The sequence below is a fragment of the Pyxicephalus adspersus genome, chromosome 2 (assembly GCF_032062135.1).
Source record: "Pyxicephalus adspersus chromosome 2, UCB_Pads_2.0, whole genome shotgun sequence".
Classification (NCBI taxonomy): domain Eukaryota; kingdom Metazoa; phylum Chordata; class Amphibia; order Anura; family Pyxicephalidae; genus Pyxicephalus; species Pyxicephalus adspersus.
In genome coordinates, this window is record NC_092859.1 from 91,930,355 (window position 1) to 91,955,779 (window position 25,425).

The window sequence follows — 25,425 nt, forward strand, 5'->3', positions numbered from 1 at the left end:
TTGTTGGTGCCAAGTTTAGCTACATTTTCTATTTTTACACATAATAAACTGTTATCCATGTATGTTTTATGAAAACAGACTATAACTGGAATATAATATAATTGAGAATTGTGAAGGGTAAATTGTATTCAATTAAAATGTTTGTAATTTAACTTAAGAAGTGAAACTCAATTGGTAGTGATTGATTAGTTTTTTCTAATGTGCATTGATCTTAAAAGCTAACTATATAGATATCAATTTTCATTGCCTACACATAACCTTAATAAGTGTTTCTTGTATTGTTTTGTGCAGTTTATGCCTCTTATCCTTATTTTCAGCAACATTTTGGACTGTCGGAAAGGGTGAGCATATACTGTAGATCAGACATTTTTAAGCTCCAGAAAATCTGACATGTCCAGTTCTCAGATGTCAAAGAACTCTTACAGATTTGTACCCTTCTTATGTCTTATGTCTGTATCTTATGTCTTTTATATGAAGTATAGAACATGATTTTATTGTTCCCATTCATTCTAAGCAAACCATTAAAATGTGCATATAGTGTCAGCGATTGATAAACAATTGATTTTCAAACAAGAAAAAAAGAGCATCCAGACAAAAGGAAGACTAAAAAGTATTTTTACAAGCAACTTCAGAGCTTTTCAATTTTTTGAGAGCTTTTAAGATTAAAACTTAGCTTTACTCACTGGTATGTCGGGCCTTGCTACTAAAAGGACAATTTTCCTACATTCATCACTGGAAAGTAAAATCACCGCCTCCTCTCTGTTCTGAATATCCTGGCCATTAATCTGCAAAAACAAATGAAACTCGCAAATGAGGTACAATTTTCACAATGTAGCTTGTAACCAAACAGAAAATATCTGTTCATTTGTGTCACGCATATAGACAGCAGTGGGCTCATTGTCAGACTTAGGTGGTAAATACCTTCACTCAATTATGCGCTTACCATAAGAACCGTATTGATCGGTGAGGGATGGTGGACATCAAAGGAAGCAGTTATGTTCATAAATGTCCAAGCTGCGCCCCAGTAACATACATCTAGCAACACAATTAACCAGCTTCTGACAGGTGACGTTCATCTTTCTCCGTTCAGAGTAATGGAAGTGTCACTCTGAGATAATAGTGCTGGTAGAAGGAAGGATGGCAGTGCTACAACTAAGATCAGTCATACTGCAGGCTTGCATGGAGCCAATTAGAAAGCTACACCATTATCTCTCACGGGGCAATGCTTAAAAGACAATGTTGATTGTAATTCAGATTTATCATTTGAAAATCCTGTAAAGCCACTTCAGTGCACAGCAAACCAGAAATGATAAATAGACAATTAATTTTCGAAAAATTATAGCTTTTTTTCTATTTATTTAATTTAGGTTTTAGTAGTGCAACATGTAACTAGATACATACATAACATAGAAAATAATTGGATGGTTGTGTTGTCAGCTCTGCTGAAATATACAAAATAAATGGTACTCATTAAAGTGCTTCATTACCCTAATGTATTTCATATAAAACAAATAATAAAAGAATGGATATTTCTGTGGTTACAAAAAAGATGACTGGGCCTCCATTGTACATATGGTACATGACCTCGAACATCTGTACCATCTGATTCATGACCAAAAAGGCGATAGATCAAGCACATACAGGATGAAATAGGAGGGCTTTACATCACAGAGAAAGAGAGCCAATTATAATAATGAACATCCAAAAAGTTTTGGTAAAAAATGATCTCTGTGGGAAAATAAAATGCTGTACAAGCACAGATTTTCATAATTACAACTAATTTTGTGTAAGATCCATTCATTTTGGAAGCTCTTCTGCTAGGAAGGCATACTGCTTATCCTGATTTAAATATGAATTGGTGACACTGTAATTCATCTTTCAATACTCTACAGCAAATTATCTATAACTATTATAAATTAATATATTGAAATTAGATAGCAATATAGATATATATATATATATTTTAAATATTTGAAAACTCATGACATCCTAAAAAATTGTAGTTTGCACAGTAAAGGCTTTAGTAAAAAGTTCACTTAATAGCTCATACCCCATCCCATTTCATTATAATTACCTTTTTATTCTCCCTGATTGCCTGCTATCACCTACCTAGCTACTCTTTTTCCTTTCCTTGGCAGGGCTATGGGTGGCCAACTGCTACAATTGTATTTAGGAATGGTGAAAGTATCCTTAGCGATCCACAGCTCTGGCCAGAATGACTTGCAGCCTACACAAGATTTTATCTCTTGGCTGTCTCTTAAGGAATTATGTGAAAGAGTGCTAAAAGGAAGTTCAAATAAAAAAATGTATTTCTGACTTGCAAGGTTGTTTTAACTAGTGTCATATGCAGCTCACTGATCCTATTATTGGTTTGTTAGGCTTTGACCAGGGTAGTAACAAGTTACAGCATTGCTGTGCTGTAACACTATTCTGCAAGTTTCATTTTACACAGGAGTAGCAAGACTGGCTTCTGTGATACAAAACAACATTGCTGGGAAGAAAAGGGCAGACCCAAAATATTTAGATGTTTTTTGGGGTGTGCATAGTATCAAGTACAAAGCTGGTTAAAAATATAGTCCCACCTTCCTGAAACCACTTGGTGAAGGCCAGTCACCTGTGTAATATGAAGGCTTCATGAGTTAAGTTTTTAATGGGCAGCTTTTTTCCCTAAATTTGTTACCCCACCTGCCCCTGATTTGTACCCACTAGATGTTATGATTATTATTTTTTCCTATATTATACCTATCTTTTTCTATATAAATTGTTTTTGGAATATTTGGAAAGCCATATTCAAAGTGAGCACTTTCAAGTTCAACTTTCACAAAGTAATATTGAGTCTATCTATGCAATTACATATGTGTGTGTCACCTTTAACTTGATCCTGGACAATATGACCTTCTGGGTACAATAGGGTCCAAAGCATATAAATGGGCACTCACAAATAATTTTTATTAATTATCAAAATTTTGGGCTTTTAAATTTACCTCTACAGCCACTGGTTCAATGGCAATAGCATTCAGATAATTAATTTCAGTTACTATACCAACCATCTGGCCAAAAGAATAGACACAGCAGAAACAGAGGGTGATCATTTTTCCCCCAGACAAACAGTAAATGAATGTGATATGTGATCTTTGTGCTGTTAACTTCTGCTAAGATGAGTAATGATATTGCCTGAGCTCCTATCACCCCATCACAGCCCTGTCTACTAGCATACGTGGTTTAGGAGATGCTATCCTTTCAGTTCTGACTATTTTTTCATTTTCTGGGCCCCACAGGCTTATGGATAAATATATTTGAGCACTAAAATATATTATGTAAAATTTAGGATTAGCCCTAGTAGAGCCAACTATTTCAAACAACAAATTGTTCTTTTGATTCTCAGGGATATATTTGATTTACATTACTATAAAGGAATTAGAAATTGTTTAGGCATTGCTTTTCATTTTATTGAGTTGATACCCAAGGTGTCTATGAAAGGGCAGTATGTCATTTCATATTAATTCATTTTGATCCTGTATACTAGACAAATAACTGAACTGCCAGGAAAGCAGATGTGGTTGTAAAATGCTAGTTGTCTCATGATCATCTCTACTGACAGTGGATGTTTTTCTGAAACATGGAAGCTCAGACAGACTGGATATCAACATGGATTTAAAAAAATTGATGCTGAATGATACTTTCACATATATATTTTACAGGGGAATGGAGGATTCAAGGTGATCACCTGAGAAGTGCAGAGAACCAGGAATGAGAGTTGAAAAATGAGGATGGACAGATGTCCAAATATATGGAAATGTCTTGCAATACATTAGCACCATGAGGCCTTTTATCATGCTTTTGGCACAGGAATAACAGGTTAAATTCACTGTCTTCTCTGAGCAAATTCAGGTTCCAACTTTTCTCTGATTTTCCTTATCTGTTTACTTGAAAGCTAGAAGCAGTGAAGCTACAGAGACAACAACCAAGCAACAAGCATTTTTAAAAGAAAGTCAAAAATGTAAGGATTTCTATTGTGTGCATGCTCCTTCAAGGTAATGCTTACTGATGTTTTCCATGGAGAGAATGGAACCAGCAGTGTTTGTTCCCAATACTAGATTTCTGCATAAGCAACTATGGCAAGGGAGTCAAACTCCAGTCTTCATGGGCTACATACTCTGGCCCAATTTGTCATATAAAAAAAAAAAAATTGAAAAAAAAAAATCTGTATGTATCCTGGCCCTTGCGGATTGGAGTTGGGCACCCCTTGGCTAAGACTCATGGTGGCCCAGAAGAACCCCCATATATTTTAGTGTTACAATTACAGTGGTTTAACTACATGAATTTGGCATTTGCACAAACTTGCTCTTCCATGGTATTATATTACATATTGAGAATTGAAGATTTGCACTCATTAGACTGTAAATAGTGTGCAATAAAGCACAAATAATGTGTGTCACTGCAAAAGAGGATGTAGAGACTACCTAGGTAATAAGCAAATATGCCTACCCTCGTGTACATAAATTATCACAAATTATATAAAGAAACAAGTATTTTTAAAACATTATCCTCTATTAATAAAATTATATAAGCAAAGCTGATTTATTTGCATTGGTCATCTAAAAACATTGAAGAAATATATGGTACTGTATATGTAAAACATTATAATACATTATTGTGTTTATTTTATTTACTCTTTATACTGAGTGCATTAATTTGTATTATTTAGTAATTGTTTAAATTTTTTTTAGCGTTTGTTTTTAAAAGGCCATAGTAAATTGCATTAACTTTCACCTATTCTTGAATTTTAATTAAAATAAGGAAAATCACTGTTTGCTATGGGCAACATGATATTTTTCAGTCTGATTTTCCAAAATCAGTGCCTTTATATCTGGGCAAAGTTTCATTACATTGTTCACCTTCTCACAATACAAATAATGAGAAAAGGGTGATGAAACATTTTGGTTTGCTTCACTTACGATGAGATTAATGCAGCCTTTGCTTTTTTCAGTTTTTCCAGTTCACAACTACACAACTAATTATGATAATTGAATTTGGTGGGTTTTGTGTTTGCTCAGATCATACATTTTTGTAATAGCTCATAGAACATACACAGAAATCCTTGTGTCATAGCAAGGGACTATTAGATTTGGACTATTAGCTTTTCCACCATACAAAACTGCAAAAAAACAAATGACAAACATAGTAGAGGCTATTTTTAGAGCCTACATATCACTAGGATTGTGTGTTGATTTACCTGTTTTTAGTGCTTTTATATTCAGTCATTGTGTCCTGATGCTGCTGACTGGCACAGTTTTTTCCAGATAACTTTTATTCACAATTGCATGCAGATGATTATGATGTGAATGTACACACACACACACACACACACACACACACATACACACACACACATATATATATATATATATATATGTATATAAATATATTTATTTATTTACTGGTAAACATTATAGTAACAGCACATATCTGATCACTATGTTACATGGGAAAATTAAGTAATATGGCTGGAATGTACATCACTTCATATAGATATTTAAAGGTAATGTATAAAAAGTATAAAGCATGTAAATGTCTGATGGAAAACTATTCATATTGCTCTATTCATTCCCTAGTTAGATTTCTAGAATATGATATATTATGATTGCCAGAAGTGACTCAGGAAACTGAATGCATCTGGAATGCCCTTATATAAGCCATGAAATCATGAAGTGACCTATTCATTTCTACCAGGGTCATAGTGTATAAAGACTTATAAACTGCTCTCTCCTGCCATATTAAAAGGAATGTGCTGCAAACTGTAATAACTGTGAGTACATAATTAGACTCAATTCACAAAGCTTTAACACAAGCCCAGAGCAATCGTTTTTCAGACAGGTGACTGATTTTTTTTAATCTCATTGCACTCTCCTAAAAATACCTGTCATAAGTATCTTTATCCTAGTGTGTTAGCTGGATGATTTGAGCCTAATCTCCTCAATATGAACTGTGTACGTTGTCCAACATAGCAGAACACAATTTGCCGAATGTCCCTTAGGTAAATCCCTGGGACATTTACCTTTTTCATATTGCAACTAAATCGTTCATTTGCTATTACTTCAGAATCCCAATTATTATTTTGTATTATTCCATCACTTGAAAAAAATGCATTTACAAAAGTAAATGCATCACTCAACATAACTACGGACCTAACAGGCAAAAAATGTCATGTTTAGTTTTATTCTTACAAAAAGTGTTCTTTATTGGTGTTATAATAATATTCAGAAGTTTCTGCATTTCCAAGTGTAAACCCAATTATCTGCACAATAACATGTAAGATAATAGATCAGATTCATAAATTAACATCTAAAATTTCATTTTCCTAACAGTTTCTAATATTGTTTACATAATTTTAATATATGGATAATTATAATTATCCAACATTGTCTTTTTTTGTTACATCCTTAAAAAACTTAAAGTTCTGATCTCAAACTCAAATGTATAGTGAATATTTGTATATTCATCACAAAGGTTCCTAATTCGCTTTTGTATCTCTTTTGTATCGCTCATATGTGGCTTCTATTATGATGTTACCATTTGTGTTCATTTGCCTTACATTCTTGCTAAATGTGGGCTTCATTCATATTAAGGTTCAATAAAAAAGCCTATGATTACAGAAAAATTCTACATTTTATTTTGCAAAACACCCTAAAAGCATGAAGACAATTTTTAAATTGAAGGTACTGGCAACAGCAAAGGTTCTTTCATTATGCCATTTTTTCAAGAGGTTTTCTGTTTCTCACTAAATTGGACTAAGACATTAAGATACCAGCTAATGGATGGAGTAAAAAAAAACATTTTATTGGTGGTGGGATTGTTCTCATCCAAAGTGAGGACCTGATATTCTTGGCTGATATTTTTTATGCATTACTTACATGCAGTTTAAATGGCATTAGGAATCAAAAATAAATTTTAAATTACATCAGGGTTGCCATAGAAAATAAGTCTTTACATTGTAAGGCTTATTTAAATACCAGCAGCTGCTCCAGTTGTCAGTAGAAAGGTTTAGTCAAACCATCTCCTACTAGATTACTGATAGTGCTAAGTTAAAGCAACTGTAAGCACATTTTATGCATGATTACCCTTCCAATGAATACTCTGTATGTGAATTTTCTTTAGCCATTTTTTTATTCAGTAAGCCCCCTGCCTACTTTATATCCAACCTTATTGTGAATATCTATAATTTCCATAAAAAAGCAAGCCCATTCCAACTAATATATATTTATATATATATATATATATTTCCTTATTTTTTTTCTTCTACCTGAAATCTTTAGGTAGGTAGAACCACCTTTTTAGCAAACCTTAAACATCCCTAGGATCAGTTATGCCCCAAATGATTGTTCCTTATATACCCTGATGTATGTAATAAGCAAGACACTTTGGTTTCAGCAGCCAAAATGAGTACAAAAAGTTTCAGGAAACATAAGTTACATACAAGTTCTGATAAAAATTTAAAAAAAAGAAGTCTTTGTAGACTGACCTGCAAAATTCTGTCTCCTTCCCGAATGCGACCATCTCTTGCTGCAATACTTTGTGGGGCAACCTAAATCAAAATGAGAATACTAAAGTTTAAAAATTCAATAAATGCTAGATTTTACGCTAAATAATCTTTAGGAATGCCTAGAGGCAGAGTGCTTGGGCTGTAGTGTAGAGTGAGGGTAGCCATAGATAAGGAAATGTACCAGTAAGAACAGGTGATAGGATGTCTGCCCATCCTTAATACATTGTATTGCTCTATTGCCCAGTGCAAGCTTCTGGCTGATTTGGTTGGTATATGCAAGGGGTAAATTATGTATTTTCTTATTTCCCTCTAGGAAAAGAAATGCTCAGCACCAGATTGCTTTTCTGCTAGGGATATGTTGTTACTACTCCCTAAGGAGCACCTACATGGCAAATTCCTTATCCAACCATGACAGGGTATGCTAGAATCTGGCCACTGGTTAGATGGTATTACTGCAATGTAGTGCTGACTCCTCCTCACTCCAAACCTCATAGGCTAACCTACAACTAAATACAAATACCTAAAAAAAAAATGGCGTTTAAATGGTAAAATAAAGGGAAAACCTACACAGGATACTTGGGGGATAGGGGTATAAAAAGTCTAAAAATAAACTTTGTTGCAGACTAGAGTTCTGCTTTAAATACCTGCAAATTATACATTTGTACATTTTGTCCTCACTCAGAAAGGCACACATTTTATCTATTATATCTAATAACCAAGAACAAATCCTGTTTTCTAATATATAAAATAATGAATTAAAAATACATTATTATAGTTTAATTTAGGGATATTCTAAGTTTGGAAAAAAATACCATAAACGAGGAACAAGAAACATTACATGTGAACAAATTTAGAACACTTTCCTAATGTGCCATTAACAAATAACTGAAATACATTTAATATTTTTTGTAGATTTATATATTTTAAAAATCCAGTGTTTTAAGTATTAATTTGCTTTCATCCTACTGTTAATAAGCATTATCAAGTAACCTGTCATTGTAACTGTTGATATATTAAGTTAAAACTTGACAGCCATGGAGGGCTTTTGAGCTGTTCAGATGTTTAATATTTCCGTAATGAATAATGATCCGGTGTCCAGAGAGGGAACACTATCTATCACCTTATGTTGATGGTTATCCTAAACCATTCATTAGGCTCTGTCATGCCAAAAGCTATTTTTCAAACAGAAGCACCTCAAGTGTAGCATTTGCTTTTAGGTTACATTTTATATAAAAGGTTCAATATTCCTTTTTAGTAATAGCCTGTCACAAAAAATAATAAACCACGTTGGGTTATTTAATGTCATAGGCCAATGTAATTATAGTGGATTTTTTTTTAATTCTGGGAACCCCTGCAGGCTAGCAGGATTGCCCAAGGCTAATAGAGATGAAGTAATGATTTTAAGCTTGAACATGTAAAAAATTGTTATAATCATTTACAGTTTCAGAGGGTTAGGAAGAGAAAATAAGAGTTATAGGAGAAGACTTAGAAGCTTTAGGACTAGTTTTCCGTTTGTCCTATGTATGGTATGGTAACCCTGCATGGTAAAATGAAACAAAAAAATCAAGAATTAGCTGAAACATTAGCTACACTGCTATATACACGCTACCTGGCATGACAGCAACCTACTGATTCCAAAAATAGGGACATTCTAATATTGTGTTATGCAAATACAGACTGCAGCTAAGTTATCAGTGCTTGTCACTACCCTTGCTTACCTCCTATTAGTCCCCACTAAGTAAGAATAGTAGGCAGTACAGCCAAACTTTGACTTTGTAGTTGAAATCTGCATAAATGGCTGTTGTAACTGTCTGAGTTTATTTGTACTCAGACCATTCCAGTGGGTAATATATACCTGGGTTGATGATCTTGCTATATCATTCCATTGACAATTCCAATGTACCACTGACCACAGAATTGCTCTATTAGCAAAGTGGACTTAACATATCTGGTGATTTCTGCCTAAAATTGTCAAATGATAAAGCATTTTTCAAAAACAAATTTAAAATAAGACGTGCACTAATAGAGGAGCAGAGGTATCATGTTTATGCAGCAGCAAAATACATTCCCGTATTCCTACTTTGTTTTCACACTGGTCCGTGATGGCAAAGCTTACAACTGGCATGTAGATATTTTGTGCATCGGTATAGGTCCAGTGGCCCCAAACTGAAATTTCACAGACACAGACTAAGCATGTTAGCATGGATCTAATTACATGCTTGGTATGGTCAAAATAAAAAAAAGCAGCTGAAGGATCTGGAAAAATCACTGGGTACTTTTTTTTTTTTAGGAAATTTAAGTATAAATAAGTTTAGGAGTTTAAGTATAAAAAAGCATTTACCATATACCTGTACTTTATTTTTGGCCTACAGTTGAAACTTGGCTGAGACGAATGGAGTGGGCTGAATAACATTAAATAATTACAAGCATGTATACTGAACAGAAGAATGTAAAGAGAAATGAAAATGTGCAGTGGGCAGTGAGCTTAAGCAACTAAAATTGTATACGTTTATTGTTAGTGACCATTTAATGCTTTAATTATTCTCCGACAATATATTTTAAATTATTATTCTCAAAAAAGGTACACGAGAGATCATACATTGCATGGACTTGCTCCCATAAATCCTTTAATGAAATAGCAATTTTTTTTGTATGGATGCTCCTCTTTATAAATTTTTCATTTTATTAGCACTTCATACGATTTGCACTCAGACTCTTATTGTACTCAATAACAGCCAGTCTCAGTGATCCAGACATAACGGATGATTTCTTTCACACCCTTTTTCCACCTTTCCTTATTAACGTCAGTCATTTTCTCCTTACCTCACTGACATATATTGCTGTATCTTCCTCATCATCTGTCCGGTAGCAGACGGTTAGACCAAGTCTATCCTGGCTATTCAGGCGACACAGTTCGACTTCCTGTAAGAAAAGATAAAAAAATAGCTTCTTATTAAACAGTAAACATGTAATGCCTGTAAAGTACAGTAAATCATTAGATCCAGATAAGCATCTTGCTTTTAATACATTTCTCTTTCTGAAGAAGATATTTATATTCAACATAAATTTTTTTCTAAAGTATATTTTAAAAAGCCAATTTTCATGGAATCATCTATATTCAGATTGCATAAAGCATTAGAACAATACTTCACACAAAGGAGGTATTATCTCAGACATTGTAGATCTGACAATTAATTTGTGTCAGCCTTAACTGTAAAGTGGTTGATATCCCCGCCAAAATATAACACAACATTGAAAGATTCGAGGGAATACTAATTGCCTTTGTCAATGTAAATATTGCATTTTTGACAACTAACACAGTGCATAAATTTCATAAAAGATTAACAGATAGACTCTTCACTGTACACATATTCAGTTTCTTTATTGGAAGTAGAAGGTACGCAATAAAGTCAAGTGATAAATTATATCCAAAATTCTCCCTGGTGTCCATGTATAACTGTCTATTCTTTGAATGTAAAAACTGGTCTGAAGAATCCTATTGATCCGAAAGAACTGATTTTTTTTAAAATTATATAAATTAGGTAATAAAAAACACTTTCAAAACTGAAAAGAACGTTAGGGGAATTGGATGTTGTATAACCAAAATACATCAATTCATGGTGAGTTTGAAATCAGTGAGAATAGTTCAAACTATTGTGCAAATTATTTGTGAAACAGTGGAGGTCTCTCCTTGTGCCAGAACGATGGATTCTACTGGTATTTTAGTGCTGGGTTGTGTGAGGCATGGCCTTTGGCAACCCAAGATATAGATTGTTCAAACGTCATTGAACCTATTGTACTATGTACTCCGTGTATACTTCCTGCAAATAGTAATCTCTGCAAGTTAATGGGATATTTTTTAATTGTAATTGTAAAGGATATTCATGCTTATATATGTTAGAAGAGTTAGTTAATTTTTTTCAGTTCATCATAAAAAAACAGATTTACATATGGAAGTATTTCATATCCTAAAAAATGCAAGAAAATGTCAGTGTGAACTTGGAATTAACTTTGGCTGGGCTGGGGAACTGGGGTCCAAAACCATGGAAAGAAATTCTGCTTAGGTAGAATGGGGGGAATGTGAGCCATGAAAAGAGCCAAGACACAAAATCTGAACAACCACCTTAAGGTATATCTAATACTTTTGGATATAAGAGAACATCTGACATTCCTCTTCCTGCCTATACAATAACACTGGGTGTCTAGAGCTAAACTAAATCACTAAATTCTGACGCTTTACATATGACACAGATTATCCAAAAAACAGCACTGCAATCACTGCATCACTTTGCACTGCAACAATAAGGGCATGTCACATACAGCATATAATAACTTGCTAAGAGCAGGGCTGTCAACGTATTATTACAATGTCCTGTGGAAAAGAAAACTTTAGTAAAAATGTGGAAGTTTAGATGTTACATGGAGCACAACAATCCTACTTTCTTGATTTTACAGGTGGTAACATTTTGCACCCTTCGGAGTTAACACTGAAACCAGCAAGCTAAACATACCCAGGTTACAAAGATGTGCCCCCCCCCCAAACATTCTTAGGCCTCATCTTAGCTATTCTTTTGTCCATAGTACTGCAGTTTGAAAAGTCCTTCATAGTAAACACATTTAGAACTGCCAGGCAGTCTACCCCCATCAACACTTGTTTTCATACCATAACTACAGGTAGTCCCCGGGTTACATACGAGATAGCAACTGTAGGTTTGTTCTTAAGTTGAATTTGTATGTAAGTTGAAACTGGCACATTATTTTAATAAATGCAATCAAGACAAATGTTTGTCTCAACATAATATTAGGCAGCATTGTGTCAGTTACTGTATAAAATCCTCACTGCGAGTTAATCACAAACAAAGCAAAAAAAAAACTTTATGGAGTCCAGACATTCAATAACTTCTGGAGCAAGCTGTACTTTGATATGCGAAAAGAAACAACTGGAGAGTTTGTCTTATTATTAAAGAGTTACAAGAGGCTGCAGAAATAGCTCACCCTATGTGAGCTTCGTACCTAGGAGTTGTCCGTATGTTGGATGTCCTTAACCCGGGCACTACCTGTACTAGAAAGTTTCAAATGCATGTATTCATTGAAGTATAAACAACTTATTCTTAACTTTGTTACCTCTATTTCTCTTTCATCCTACTGTTTGAGTGGCCTTTCACAGACTTTTATGTAGCAACTTTGTCTTACTTTGCAAACAGCAGGCAAAAGCAGGGCCCCATGAATGCACATGGATTTATTCTTCACACTTATATTTTATAAATTCAAAATCAGAGCTGTATCTTTACTTCGTGTTAAAGCTGTAGTTTGTTTTCTGGTAAATTTTACTTTATCGCTATGATTCTTATTAATTAAACTTCTGGTAAAGGTTTGGAAGTGTATGTTTAAAAAAAGCCAAAACAAGACTGCAAAACAGCAAATTGGTTCAATTTGTTGAAAGCTTTTCAATCTCAAATAAAATTGGATTGCCTTGTGTTTCATCACTTATCTGTGATGACAGGCTGAGAATGGCATGACTTTTTGAATGAAGAGAGAAGGGACAAATCAGAATTGATGTCAACCTACAACTAAGTAGATATGGCTCACAGAGCAGTAAAAAAAGACGTTGTGTTTATCAATTCTGTGTGCTAGATAAAGATAATGCTCTGGCCACAGGACTGGAACATGTATTATTTTTCAATCTTACCCTGTAGTGGCATATCAGATAGCAGGCATTTTCTACAGGGGAAATATATTACTATATATTAAACTAAAAGGATATAAATGAATGAACAGGTGAAATCAACAACAAACATCTATAACACACTTTTCTTGGGCTACACAGAGTCTAGTTACAGATCAATGAAAGTACCATTTTGCCTTAAAGTCATTTACTGTGAAAGGAGAATATTTATCTGTCTGCAAATTCTGCAATTCTGAGTGATTAGGTGAGATTTTAGAATGGTATCAATTTAGTTGAATCCCAACTCAATCTTCTGTTTGAATCAGCAAAATATATTCCAGGGGCATCACAACAACGCTGTTCAAAGTTTATTTTCTTTCTTTCTTTGTGAAACTGCTACATTGTGAATAGAAAAGTTTGTCTCCAGCTAGCAGATTCCCCAGTAGGTGAGTAATAAAGAGTTCCAACAAGCCTCCTAGTGAATCAGTGATCTAGAGCTCCACAATCAGCTAAGCTCTTGCTTCCTGCTGATTAGAGAACTCTTGCTCAGAATTAAGGCAAGTAATACCTTTTCTAAAATATTACAGCTTTCCTAATGAGTCCAAGAGTCCCACTTTTAAGCATGCCACCAGGACACAGACTTTTCTGCTCAGGTTGTGGCTGTTTTTTTAGTGAAAACAAAGATTTTGATACACATGAAAAATATGTAGCTAATTTACCCTTAATGCCAGGTACACTTAACTTACTACTTATGTGCCCTGTAAGGATATCAGTCGCTCATAGTCATTGGGCCTGATTTATTACACATGAGTGAGTGAGTTCTCCAATACTGAAGAAGATACATTATTATGGGAGAACCTGAGTGATCAGGCAAACCTGAAATAGATCAGGTCCAGGATTGAAAACATTTCCCAACTAATAGCAAATTTTTAAGAAATCCATGCCAGGTTTGCTGTATCATTCATGTTCATCCATGATAGTCTATCTTCTTCGGTCTTGGAGAGCTTTAATAAATCAGGCCCATTGTAAAGGGGTTTGGTTAGACAGTGGGCATATTAAAGTTCTCCAAGGCTGGAGAGGAAAACCTGAAATTAATCTGGTCCAGGATTTAAAACATTTGCCAGCAAATAGCAAATTACTTTATAGAAGTCCATTCCAGGTTTGCTGGATCACCCAGCTTCAATGATGAAAGTGTATCCTCTACAGCATTGGAGAGCTTTATTAAATCAGGCACAGTATATGAAGCAAACTTTTGCCTCTAATAAATATTGGCTTTTGAATGCTTAAATGCAGAAAAATTTGAGTTGCATATTTATCACTTATAGGCTCATTTTTTTTTGCAAGGAATTTTAAAAAATGTACAAGTGCCTGTAAACTTTAATTTAGTGGTAAAAGCTGAACAAGCGTGGTGGGCAAAAATAGTTCTTAAAATAGTTGTGAAAAGTATGTGTAATGTTTTTTTTTTTTTTACATCTCGGTGCAAGGGTCTCCATGTATGCAGAGTTTGAAGTCCAAGTTCAATTTTGTTAAAAAATAAATAGTATACCTTGCATGTAAAATATACTTGCAGAATATATGTGTTTTTATGAAAGAATATTGATATCATATACTTTGTTTTACTTTATTTAGAACATAAAATTGTTGAAAGTCTAAGATATATGGTATTCTAAATATATTTGTGCTTTACCTTTATGAACTGTTATCTAAAAATGTTCAGTCTACAAAAAATGAATATGACTTTATGAGTTGTGGAATCTCTATTTGTGTTACACTGAATAGACATTTCACTGTTGAAAACCTCTATTTCTCAAGAACTATTATTTTATCTCACAAAATGTTATTTTATCACCTTTTCAAATGGCTCGTATTCTTTCTTAATAGTCACCTCATTAGAAATTTACAGTTCTTGTAACCTGAAGTTAGTGATATTTTAGTGAATGATAACCATTGTGTAATGAGTTTTACTGTCAAAATTTAAACATAATTGTAGTATATTCAGTTGGTGAGAAGTAATGTTGCGAGAGCTCTTTTCTAAATCATAAGAATGCAAAACAATGTAATAAAAAGCACAGGTTTCCATATTGCAGAGAAGCAAAATCTGACAATTTTTGGAGTCATAGAAATTCAGAATGGATAAAGAATAAAATGAATATCAATAAATATACTGTATTGTTATATTAAAAAGTTGTTTATGTGGCAATTACATATGTTGTGAAAAGAACAGCATGAAAAAGGTTTGGGACGTTTTTCAAGATTTAGTTGCTGTGCCTCTATTTTAAGCATTTCCCTTCACCGTCTGTCCTAGCCATATCTTGTATGTCAGCGTTTCACCCTTTCACAGGTCTATCGTTTTTTTCTCTATCAAAAACTTAACAGAGACTAAAACAACATTTTAGCTACAGTTGAGCTTTAGGGCTCTATTTATAAAGGAAAGAATCTAACATTCTCTCAAATGTTCACTGGTGGAGAATCTTTCAGGTCCATTTGTTTCAATGGCAGTAATTGATTCTCCACTAAGGAGAATGTTTGAGGGAATGTCATATTCCCTGTTTTATAAATATCCCCTAAAATGTGTGTCCAGTCATTTTTTCTTCCTTCCTTCCTACTTTTTTAAACAAAACAACCATACAATGTAAAGTAAGTTACTGATACAAACTACACATAATAAAATAATTTTTAATTAGCTGATAGTGACATAATTGTCACGGAGAAATAATGCTGCAACAGGCTTCCCATGATTCTATTATACAGCTGGATTTTGTGTGTCAGCTACTGTCACTCAGTGAATTTGCTGCAGGATACTGACATCAGACAGCAAATTAATGATCACAGAAAAATGATTAGCAGAGATTAAAGGTCACTGGAAATCTGGTTGGAAATTACGTGAGTTAAAATGTGAATATCTACTGTTAGCATGCGTTCATATCAGATTAAGAAAATTATATTTTCCTATCCATCATTATAAATTTGCCATTAAATCCTTACTGAATGTTAAATGAAGTGAAATCATCACATCTTTTATGGTTCATTTAACATGATAATTTGATTTTTATAGGTCTAAATCTGATCAATTTTTATTTTTTATTATATATGCTATATAAGGATTATACACCCAGTTTAAACATTTTAACATTTTGACCATTAGCACTTTATGCATGTTTTTTTTAAGGAGGATGTATTGAATTTTAGTTGATGGGTTTCTGCCAGTTGTTTGAATGTCTGATTGTACACATGTCATCTTACTGATAACAGTATGTCAGTACATCTGATGTCCAATACAACTTAGTGACAGGCTTCAGAATAGCAAAACTATAAATCTGACATGCTGACATACTAAAGAATGGCCCACAAAGATGTATTATTGGTTCTTATTGATTCAATAGGGGCCACTGTTTTCTTTGTAACAGCAAAGCAATAATTACCTGATTAACAATGGCAAAGTGAAATCTCACAATCCATGCATGGAGGAAAGTGGTTGCATTGGATTAAAGCTTTGACAGCATTGTTTGATAGAAGAATCACAACAAAAAACAAAGTCAGAAAGCCCCCAGGAATAACTTGCATTATAGTCTGTGAAATTAGTGAACGAGGGGCTGTTTTGTTTATGCTAAATCGCATTTAAACCTCCATTGTGATTATTTGAATTTGTGTATGTTTTTATCTACTTGAATTTTAAACACTTTCTGTGAAGACAACATCTAAAGGTATCTAGGATTGAAGCAGCAATGCCATCAGCAAACAATTCCCAACATAATATTTTCATATAAACCTGATGTTTATTCACCTAAAGTTCATTTTAGTATATTTTAAGGACAAAGCAGCCCTAATGGTTCCAAAGCTGATTTCAAAAACATTAAATAGCACTGTTTAATTTGGTTATTTTAAAAATTTCAAATATATCTTTAAACTATTTTATATCATCTAAACTCCTCCTACATAATGCAGCAGCCCCCAACCATGAGTATAGAGTTTTCTTAAACCCCAAAAGTGACAGTACAACTTTGTGCAATAATGTTAGGAAAAACACATATATGCTTCAATGTATATGTATTTTGCAGCCTTGCAGGCCTTGAACTGAAGCCATGTCTTCATAATTAGGAATGGGCGAGAATGCCTCTGACATTCGTGCGATAATTTCCCCGAACATCCGATGGGTCTGTGAAATTTCATTGAACCGATTTTGCGAATTACATTGAAATGTAGGTTCCCCCGCTCTCTGTGTTGATAAGTACAGCCCGGGGAGCGTAGCAACCTACAGTCACAGCTAATTGGAGACAGGCGAGTGCCTCCAATTAGCTGTGACTGCAGGCAAACTCCAGATGAACTGAAGAAACTCCAGTGAGAGTTCATCTGAGTTCAGTTCCCATGGTCACCGGGCTGATAAGTACAGCCCAGTGACCGTGGGAACCTGTGGTCACAGCTGATTGGAGGCACGCGAGTGGAGTTTCTCCATTCTCCACTTTTCCTCAGCATTTAACAATTTCAGTGTTCTCCCTAGCCCTCTTTAGCCAGGTGCGCCACTTTTCGGTGACCACCCAGCTATTTTTGAGTGGTTACTGAAGAGTTGGGTCATAATACAGGCTGCCACCCCCCTACAATTTGTTACCACCCGGTTTGAAAAAATTTCTGGCTTGAACACTGAATTTTGTCACTCATAATTCTCATTCCCAAAGTGTTTCACATTAGCTTCATCAGGAGAATGAGCCAAAGCATAATAATTATCATTGTTTGATAATTACAGGTGCCAGGAGGCAAATAGGTATCAAGTATAAAGAAGACAAAAATTCCATAATTAAAAATACAGGCCCCAAGAAAATACAAGCAGTATTTAGGGTTCCCTAAACATAAGATAGTCTCACAGGTCATGATGGATAGGATATATCTCATAGGAAGAGCAACATAAACAAAGGGGCAATGGAAGAAAACATCTCCATAGAAAAGGATATGCCCTTAGGTGATGGAATGTGCTCCATAAACCAGACAATTAACTCTATATTCTTCCCTTATAAATGGTCTGTTCATCTTCAAGAATTTAGGGAGTATCTAGTGAAATGTTAAGTGGAAACAAAACTCATATAAACTCAAAATATAAACACACCTAACAGCTGTCATATGAAAACATTCTGAAAAAATAAAAAAATATTATAACTATATGATATAACTGTTATAACCATCAAAACATATTTAAAATGGATCAGATATAGGAGTGGTTGGTACTAAACTCATTCTCCAATCAGAATCTGATAAAAAATTATTTAGGCTACTTTCAGGTAGCAATAGGACTGTTAAAGAAAACCCTTAATTATTCTATAGTACCTGGGATATGGTCTGTGTTTCTCATCACAATTTATAATCCTGTTCCTGTTGACACTATCTACAGTGATTACTGAATTAGCTAAATAATCCAAATATAAAAACCCTCATTCTGGGGATATATTGGAGTAAATTTACTAAAGGAGTTTAGATTATTCGCTTTGCTAAGTGAATTATCACTCTGTAAGAAAACATTTTTTAGCTGAGTGAATGAAATGAACATTCTGCTAACTTGCATTTCTTTCCTTCATAAATGAGAATTAAAAGAATGTTATTTTTCCTGCCCACCAGTTTGATATTGTAAGTCCTCAGGTACTCTTCACCTTTAGCCACAGGAGGCTAGATGTTCTATCCCAGCACTCAGGTCCCTCATGACTTGGGTACACAAGAAATCACCTCTGGAATACTGGAATTGGAAAATGGAATAAGCCAGATAGGATGGCAGGTCCACAGTGAAAGAAAGGCAGCATGAGTCCAAATCGTACGGCATCAACAGATCCAAAAACAAAGAAAATGGTCAAAAATTGAAAGGCGACTAAAAAGGTGAGGTATCGAATGGGTTAGCAAGTCTCTAGGTCAAATCATGAGCAGCGATCGGTCCAGGCAGCAAGCAGTCAGCAAACAAAGCAAGGGTGGTTGGTAACAAGAATCTAACAGTAACACCCACAGCAGGTTACAATCTGACTGCTATCAAGGAAAATGAGCATCTAGTGTGAGCCTAAGTAAATAATGGGAAGTGACCTAATTTGTGGAGATTGCAGGGTGAGTACAAAAAGAATTACGCTCATAAAAAAGGTACTTGCACATATGAAGACATTGAATTACAAAACTCCTTGAAATATTATCTAAAGAAATACTGCTGGAACAGTTGCTATTTCTTGTGATCATTTTTTATACACTTCCTGGCCAAAAAGAAAAATCAAGCCTATGGGAACAGTGGTATGATATGAGGTTGATTCAGTTAGTCAAGTCTAAGTTTAGCAACATTTTATTGTCGAAGAAATAAGGTCAGATAACTACTTGAATATACTGAATGATAAGGGTTTTTTTTACCAATTGACTTTTTCTTCCCCAGTGGCATTGGCAAGTCCTAGATGACACAATTGGATTCGTTGGGCTCAAACTGTAAAAGAATGGTTCAGGAAACATCTGGATACATAATTTTCTCACATGGGATGATCATTACAGACCTTTACCACATCTTTGTGAATCTTTGGAATTTGCTGGAGAAGACTTTACACGATAGTCAGACTCTCCCATCATCAAAAGAAGATATTGATGAAACATTAACGGTACAAAAAATGAACGTGCTATGGTCACGGTACAGCAGGCTATAGAGAGTGCTTATTTCCATTTACTCCAGCCTAACAAAAGGTGATGTTTCTTTGCTATGAACACATTTTTTTTTTCTCAGATTAAAGTAAATGTAAACTAAAACTATAATGATATAATTTACTACCTTGGTGCCTGCTTAAGATTTCATTAAAAAACATTTTCTTATATCTTTTTGATTTGTTCAAATAAAAGAAATAAAACACTTTTGGTCTGTTTAGAATTTCAGGGTTGTCATGTTTTCAGTTTACTCTGTTATCTCAAGCAATCTAATCCTCTTAGCTCTTGTCTTGGACTATAAACCAGGTAATCCTTTATTGCAAAGCTTAGGGAAGGATAATGTAGTTTAGCAAAAGAAACTAAGCAGGGCTAACACAAGGCTACTTCTGTCGAGAAAATACACCAGTGGTGTACCAGTGGTGGAGTGGAGTAATATTTTTGTTTTGTTGCCGCAAGATATACTTTTCAAATGGGCCATTATTTCACATGCATCTAGGTGAAAAAAGATGATAATTAGTAATCTTTTTCATGCCACAAATGTTTATTTTATCATTTCACTGTCAAAATAAACAAGCTTTGGGAATTATACTAATCACATCACTAACTATTCTACATACCTCAAAATAAATCAACGAAAGAGGCTTTAAGAATTAAATACCAGGACTGTGGGAAGACCATTATAAAAATGGCAGAGGCGATTTTGTATGTTTTGACACAAAGCAGATATACACTAAGCACCTTGTGATTAGACACAGCAAACAAAACATGTAAACACAATTATTAATGAGATCTTTTAAGCCAGAAGAGAAACGTGTACCATCATCCATAATGAAAAATGATCTCACCTCATACTCAAAGTCTTCAGTTCTATCTCCATCACCAGGCAGGCTGGAAAGATACTCATTACCTTCATAAAATTCATGCTCCATTGGATGAAGAGAATGGCAGCTATATGGAAAAAAATTGGTGCAAGAAGGCCAGATGAGACAATGTTCTTCTTTTTAATTAAAATATGACAAACTTATCTGCTGCTTTCTCATTTCAAGAGGTTAGGATGGGTTGCTAATCTAAAGAAACACTGAACAAAAAGATATGTTTCTTTTCATTTACTGCACACTTAGAGTAGTCATTTTCATAGCTTAAATTGGATTCCAGGCAATGATCTGTGCACCAAATCAAAAGAAATACAGCAGTACATTCATAACAAAGGGCTGGCAGTGTTCCGCAGCTGCAGGATTCCAATCTGTCTTTTTGAAACTCAGCCTGTCTGCTAATGAAGCCATGTCCACATTTTATATTCGGGAAAATGTGGACACAATAACTTCAATAAATACAGAAGTACACTTTGCAATAAATTGAAAATACTTTCTTGTACAATGAGTGGAAGTAAATGGCTTGATGTGGTGCTTGCTTTATTAATTCTCTTACAAGTTTGTATTATCTGTCTAATCTCTACATGGTGTCCAAGAGGAAAAGATTGATTAGGAAAAGAATATCATCTCTCTTTTATTTGCTAGATGGGTTTTAGGAACACGGGATGTGTCATACACTTTCCAACATGGTTCTATTGATGGGGAAAAGCTGCATGAAGTCAAATAAGATTCTTTAGTGCAGCTGGAACCAAGATGTTGGTTGTATAGTAAGGCCTCATGTAGCTGTTAGCGCTCATTGGACCATAAGAAGAAAAAGTTCAAAGATGCTATTCACTAAGAACTATGATTCTTTTTTATTCTTTTTACCACATTAGGAATACACTTTAACTAGGACATGACTAAAAATATCTGTAAGAAAAAACTTACCTGTCCGAAAGAAGAAAAGGACAAATGTCAGGAACTGGTGGAGTGGATGGTCTGAGTTTGGCTTGAGCCATTATATGCTCAAATGTGATGTCTGTTTGGGTGCTCACATTCACAAGGTGTGCATCCTGTGAACTTCCTTGCCCTCTGTTATGGGGTGCTCTTCTTAATACTTGTACGACTATTGGTTCTTTAGCATTACGGAAGGCTTCAACTGCTTGTTCGTGGGTCACTTTTGTAAGGTCTTTCCCATTAACCTGCATAAAGTACAAAAGCCACAGCATTAACAGATGGACATAAAATGAACAAATGCCATAGACTCATCCTAGAATAGCTAAACATATTCAACATTAGAAATATAGTTTACTTTTGCCCTAACTAGATTTTCCAAAAAAAAAAACACAGAGTGGGGTGAAAAAAAATCAGAACAAGATATGTGTACTATAGTCACTTACAATTATTTTACAAAACTTAACCCTCATTATTAGCAGGGACAAATGCTTATAGAGCATCCTCTCCATTAATGCTTATGATACAACTCTGCTTTATTAGTATTTGTAAACAGAAAGAAGAAACATTTGGCCTCACAATATCCTCTTTCCGCTGTATGGGAAGACTATCACACAGAAAATCTTTGTTCCATGTGATACTCTTGAGCTGTGCACTTTAGAGTAGAAAGCATTATGCATGTTTCATAATCATCTTGGAAAGCCCTTCTGTATAATATTAGTCCCTGTAACCAGACTATAACTGGGAATAAGAAAACAGTGGCAGCAGGATGGGTAGATGCCACTCTTGAGCTTCTTTCCAACCCAAGCTTATTCATGTGAACAAGATCATGAAAAACAAGACCCAAATGTGTGAAAGGTGTGGGTGCATGGACAAGTTATTTCTTACTGTTTCTGTCATTTAGAAAGAAATTAATTCTTCATGTTTGATTTCTATTTGAAGACATCAAATATCCCTAAAGTCAACACATTCCTTTTGAAATGCTGTGCAATCCGAATAATGCATTCATTTTCTGATCTACTTTTTTCTCAGAAAAGTTGGCCAATTTCCTAGTTTTTAATTTTCAGTCCCTATTATTCATTAGGTATACAAAATAGCTTTTACTTTATTCAGTTGCCTTCTAAAATCACATGATTAGCTTAATGTAGTCTACCTTTGAAAAATGAGTGTCAAGTGACGTTAAAACAAATACATTGGTTCCTGGATGGTCTAGAGAAACATACTGTATTTACAACAACTTTATGATGGTTGGAATAAAATTCTGCAATTGCCCATAGGCCTTGTGTTGACAGGCTTTAGCTTATCTCTCCATACAAGTCAATGGGAATGCAAAAGAAGCCTGAAGCAGGTTGACGTGGCTTGGAAGAAGGTCAAATATAGGTTATAGTGATGTCAACAGCAGATCAAATGCACTAGTCGGCGAATATTAGAAATTCCCTAAACGGATGTCAAATGCATTAGGAATGCACCTAGAAGAAAACTGCATTTGCTTATTAACACAAGACCAAACTCGTCTAAGCAGACTCTTAAATGTCAACAGATTTAGAAGAACACTCAGGGTCAAAGAAGCAAATATGAGGTCTGTGGTAACTTTGGAAAAATGACATAGATCCACGGATGAGATAAAAAATCTATACCTAGATTCTCTACAGCAGTGTTTTGTGGAACAGAGATGCAAAGCAAGCAAATGCTAAAATAAACCCCCTTTAAAATCAGTTTGGCGTTTTTCCATAGGAAAACAATGCATCAGGCTTGTGGAAAGGATCTCTGAGGCTGGTGAGCCCAAAATGAAGCTTTTTGATTCAAAAGCAAAGCACTACAATCCTGAGAACACTATCACCTAGAGGAAACGTGGTAGTAGTATCATACTGTAGGAAGGATTTTTATCCCAAGGGGCTGGGGAACTGAAAAGGCCAAATGACAAAGTGGAGCTTAATCCAGAGCAGTTCGAGAGTAAAACCTGTTTGTGTGCAAAGTGCAATGAAGCTTCACTTTTTTCTTAGCACAACAGGGACCCTAAATACACAAGTAACACTTGTACTGAAGTGATTGATAACCAGAAAACCATAATCTTTTACAAGAGTCCATTAAAAGTGCAGACATCGACAAGTTGCAGACAAGTGTAGGAATCTATAGCAAGACTTTATATTTGTTTTCTGGGGACTTAAATCAAAATTACTGTAGCCACAGGACGAAACATTTACTCAATGCAGTGCATACCAACAAGTGTCTATGGCTTTACCCCCACAATAAATCTATGTAACATCCTAAAAGTGTTAAGTACGTTTTGTAAATGGTAAAATCCTAATCAAAACCATATTAATTTCAGTCTCTAACACATGCATACCAAAATCCAAGGATGACAACTACCTATGGAAATCAATGTCAGCTTTTTCAAGACATCATGACATCAAACTGATTAATCATATATTTTTTTTATTGTACTGCAGTGTTAGACAGCCAAAAACATCTAAATAGTTATGTCATTCATACAGTTTTTATAAAGAACTGTTCATGAACTGTGTTAAATGCCTTTCATATAAATATGCCTTTTTTATTAGGAACATGTTTAACTTTTTGACCTTTAAACAGATCAGTCTTGTACATTTTGTATCTGATACAAGCAGTTATGACACTACTAGAAGTTCACCAACATACTGCTAGTTAGCAGTAAAGGTCAGTGGTGCATTAATCACACTTTATATTCTTAAAAAGACTTAATTGCATGTATCCTAAAGCCATCTGTCTGTGATAGTTCAAGTGTGTTACATTTAGAAATTAAGACTGTCACTTCTGAAAACTATGTTTATATATAAGCAAGTTAGTTTGTAAATCTGACAATTTCAGTCCAGCTTCAATTAAAATGTGAAAATGTGTTTGAAAAATGTAATTTAATTTTAAAGGACCATGCAATCAATGAATTCTTACTGTCTGGATCCATGCATAGCATTCATTTCATAATTCTTGCCAATTCATTTTTACATAATTCACAGGTCCTTAGATAATATATATATTATATTGGTAATTGATAGAACAGTCATAACAAATTTATTAACTACAGTTTTATGAAGGATATATCAATCAAAAGTAAAATAAACCAGCTGAGTAAAAAACATATGGATGATGAAATAGTACTATATGTACTAAGCCAGTATCAACCTTGAGTTACAACATTGGCTGATCGTCGTCGAGTTATAATTCTCTTACCCATGAAATACAGGAAGTCCCCGGGTTACATACGAGATAGGGATGTAGGTTTGTTCTTAAGCTGAATTTGTATGTAAGTCAGAACAGGTACATTATTTTAATAAATGCAATTAGGACAAATGTTTGTCTCAGCATATTGTTAGGCAGTGTGGTGTCAGTTATTGTATGAAATCCTCATTTTGACTTAATCAAAAACAAAACAAAAAAAACAAAACTTTATGGAGCCTAGACATTCATTAACTTCTGGAGCAAGCTGTGCTTTGATATGCAAAAAGAAACAACTGCAGAATTTATCTTGGTCATTAAAGAGTTACAAGAGGCTACAGAAAGAGCTCACCCCCTAAGATCTCCCACAACCTCAGCTGTGTATAGCAAAAGATTTCTTCTGCAAGTCATGCAAACCGGGCCCCTACCCAGCCTCTGTTTTGCACACAGGGAGCAGGGAAGCCCCATTCGTATCTAGAAGGTGTCCGTATATCAGATGTCCTTAACCCGGGGACTACCTGTACAGAAGTTCCGAGAAGACTGCATACTGTTATCCTACTGTCCAGCAATGTTGT

At 34.6% G+C, this 25,425-nt stretch overlaps 1 protein-coding gene across 1 annotated transcript in view; it reads right to left on the reverse strand.

Annotated features, from left to right (window-relative positions):
- PDZRN4 (PDZ domain containing ring finger 4) overlaps positions 1-25,425 on the reverse strand; it is a 79,950-nt gene that overhangs the window by 6,079 nt on the left and 48,446 nt on the right. The window contains exons 2-6 of the mRNA XM_072401476.1: positions 21,653-21,906; positions 20,699-20,801; positions 10,367-10,465; positions 7,523-7,585; positions 684-785 (exon numbers count right to left, since the gene is read on the reverse strand). Coding sequence (XP_072257577.1) covers positions 684-785; positions 7,523-7,585; positions 10,367-10,465; positions 20,699-20,801; positions 21,653-21,906 — 621 coding nt within the window. The remainder of the gene's footprint in view (positions 1-683; positions 786-7,522; positions 7,586-10,366; positions 10,466-20,698; positions 20,802-21,652; positions 21,907-25,425) is intronic.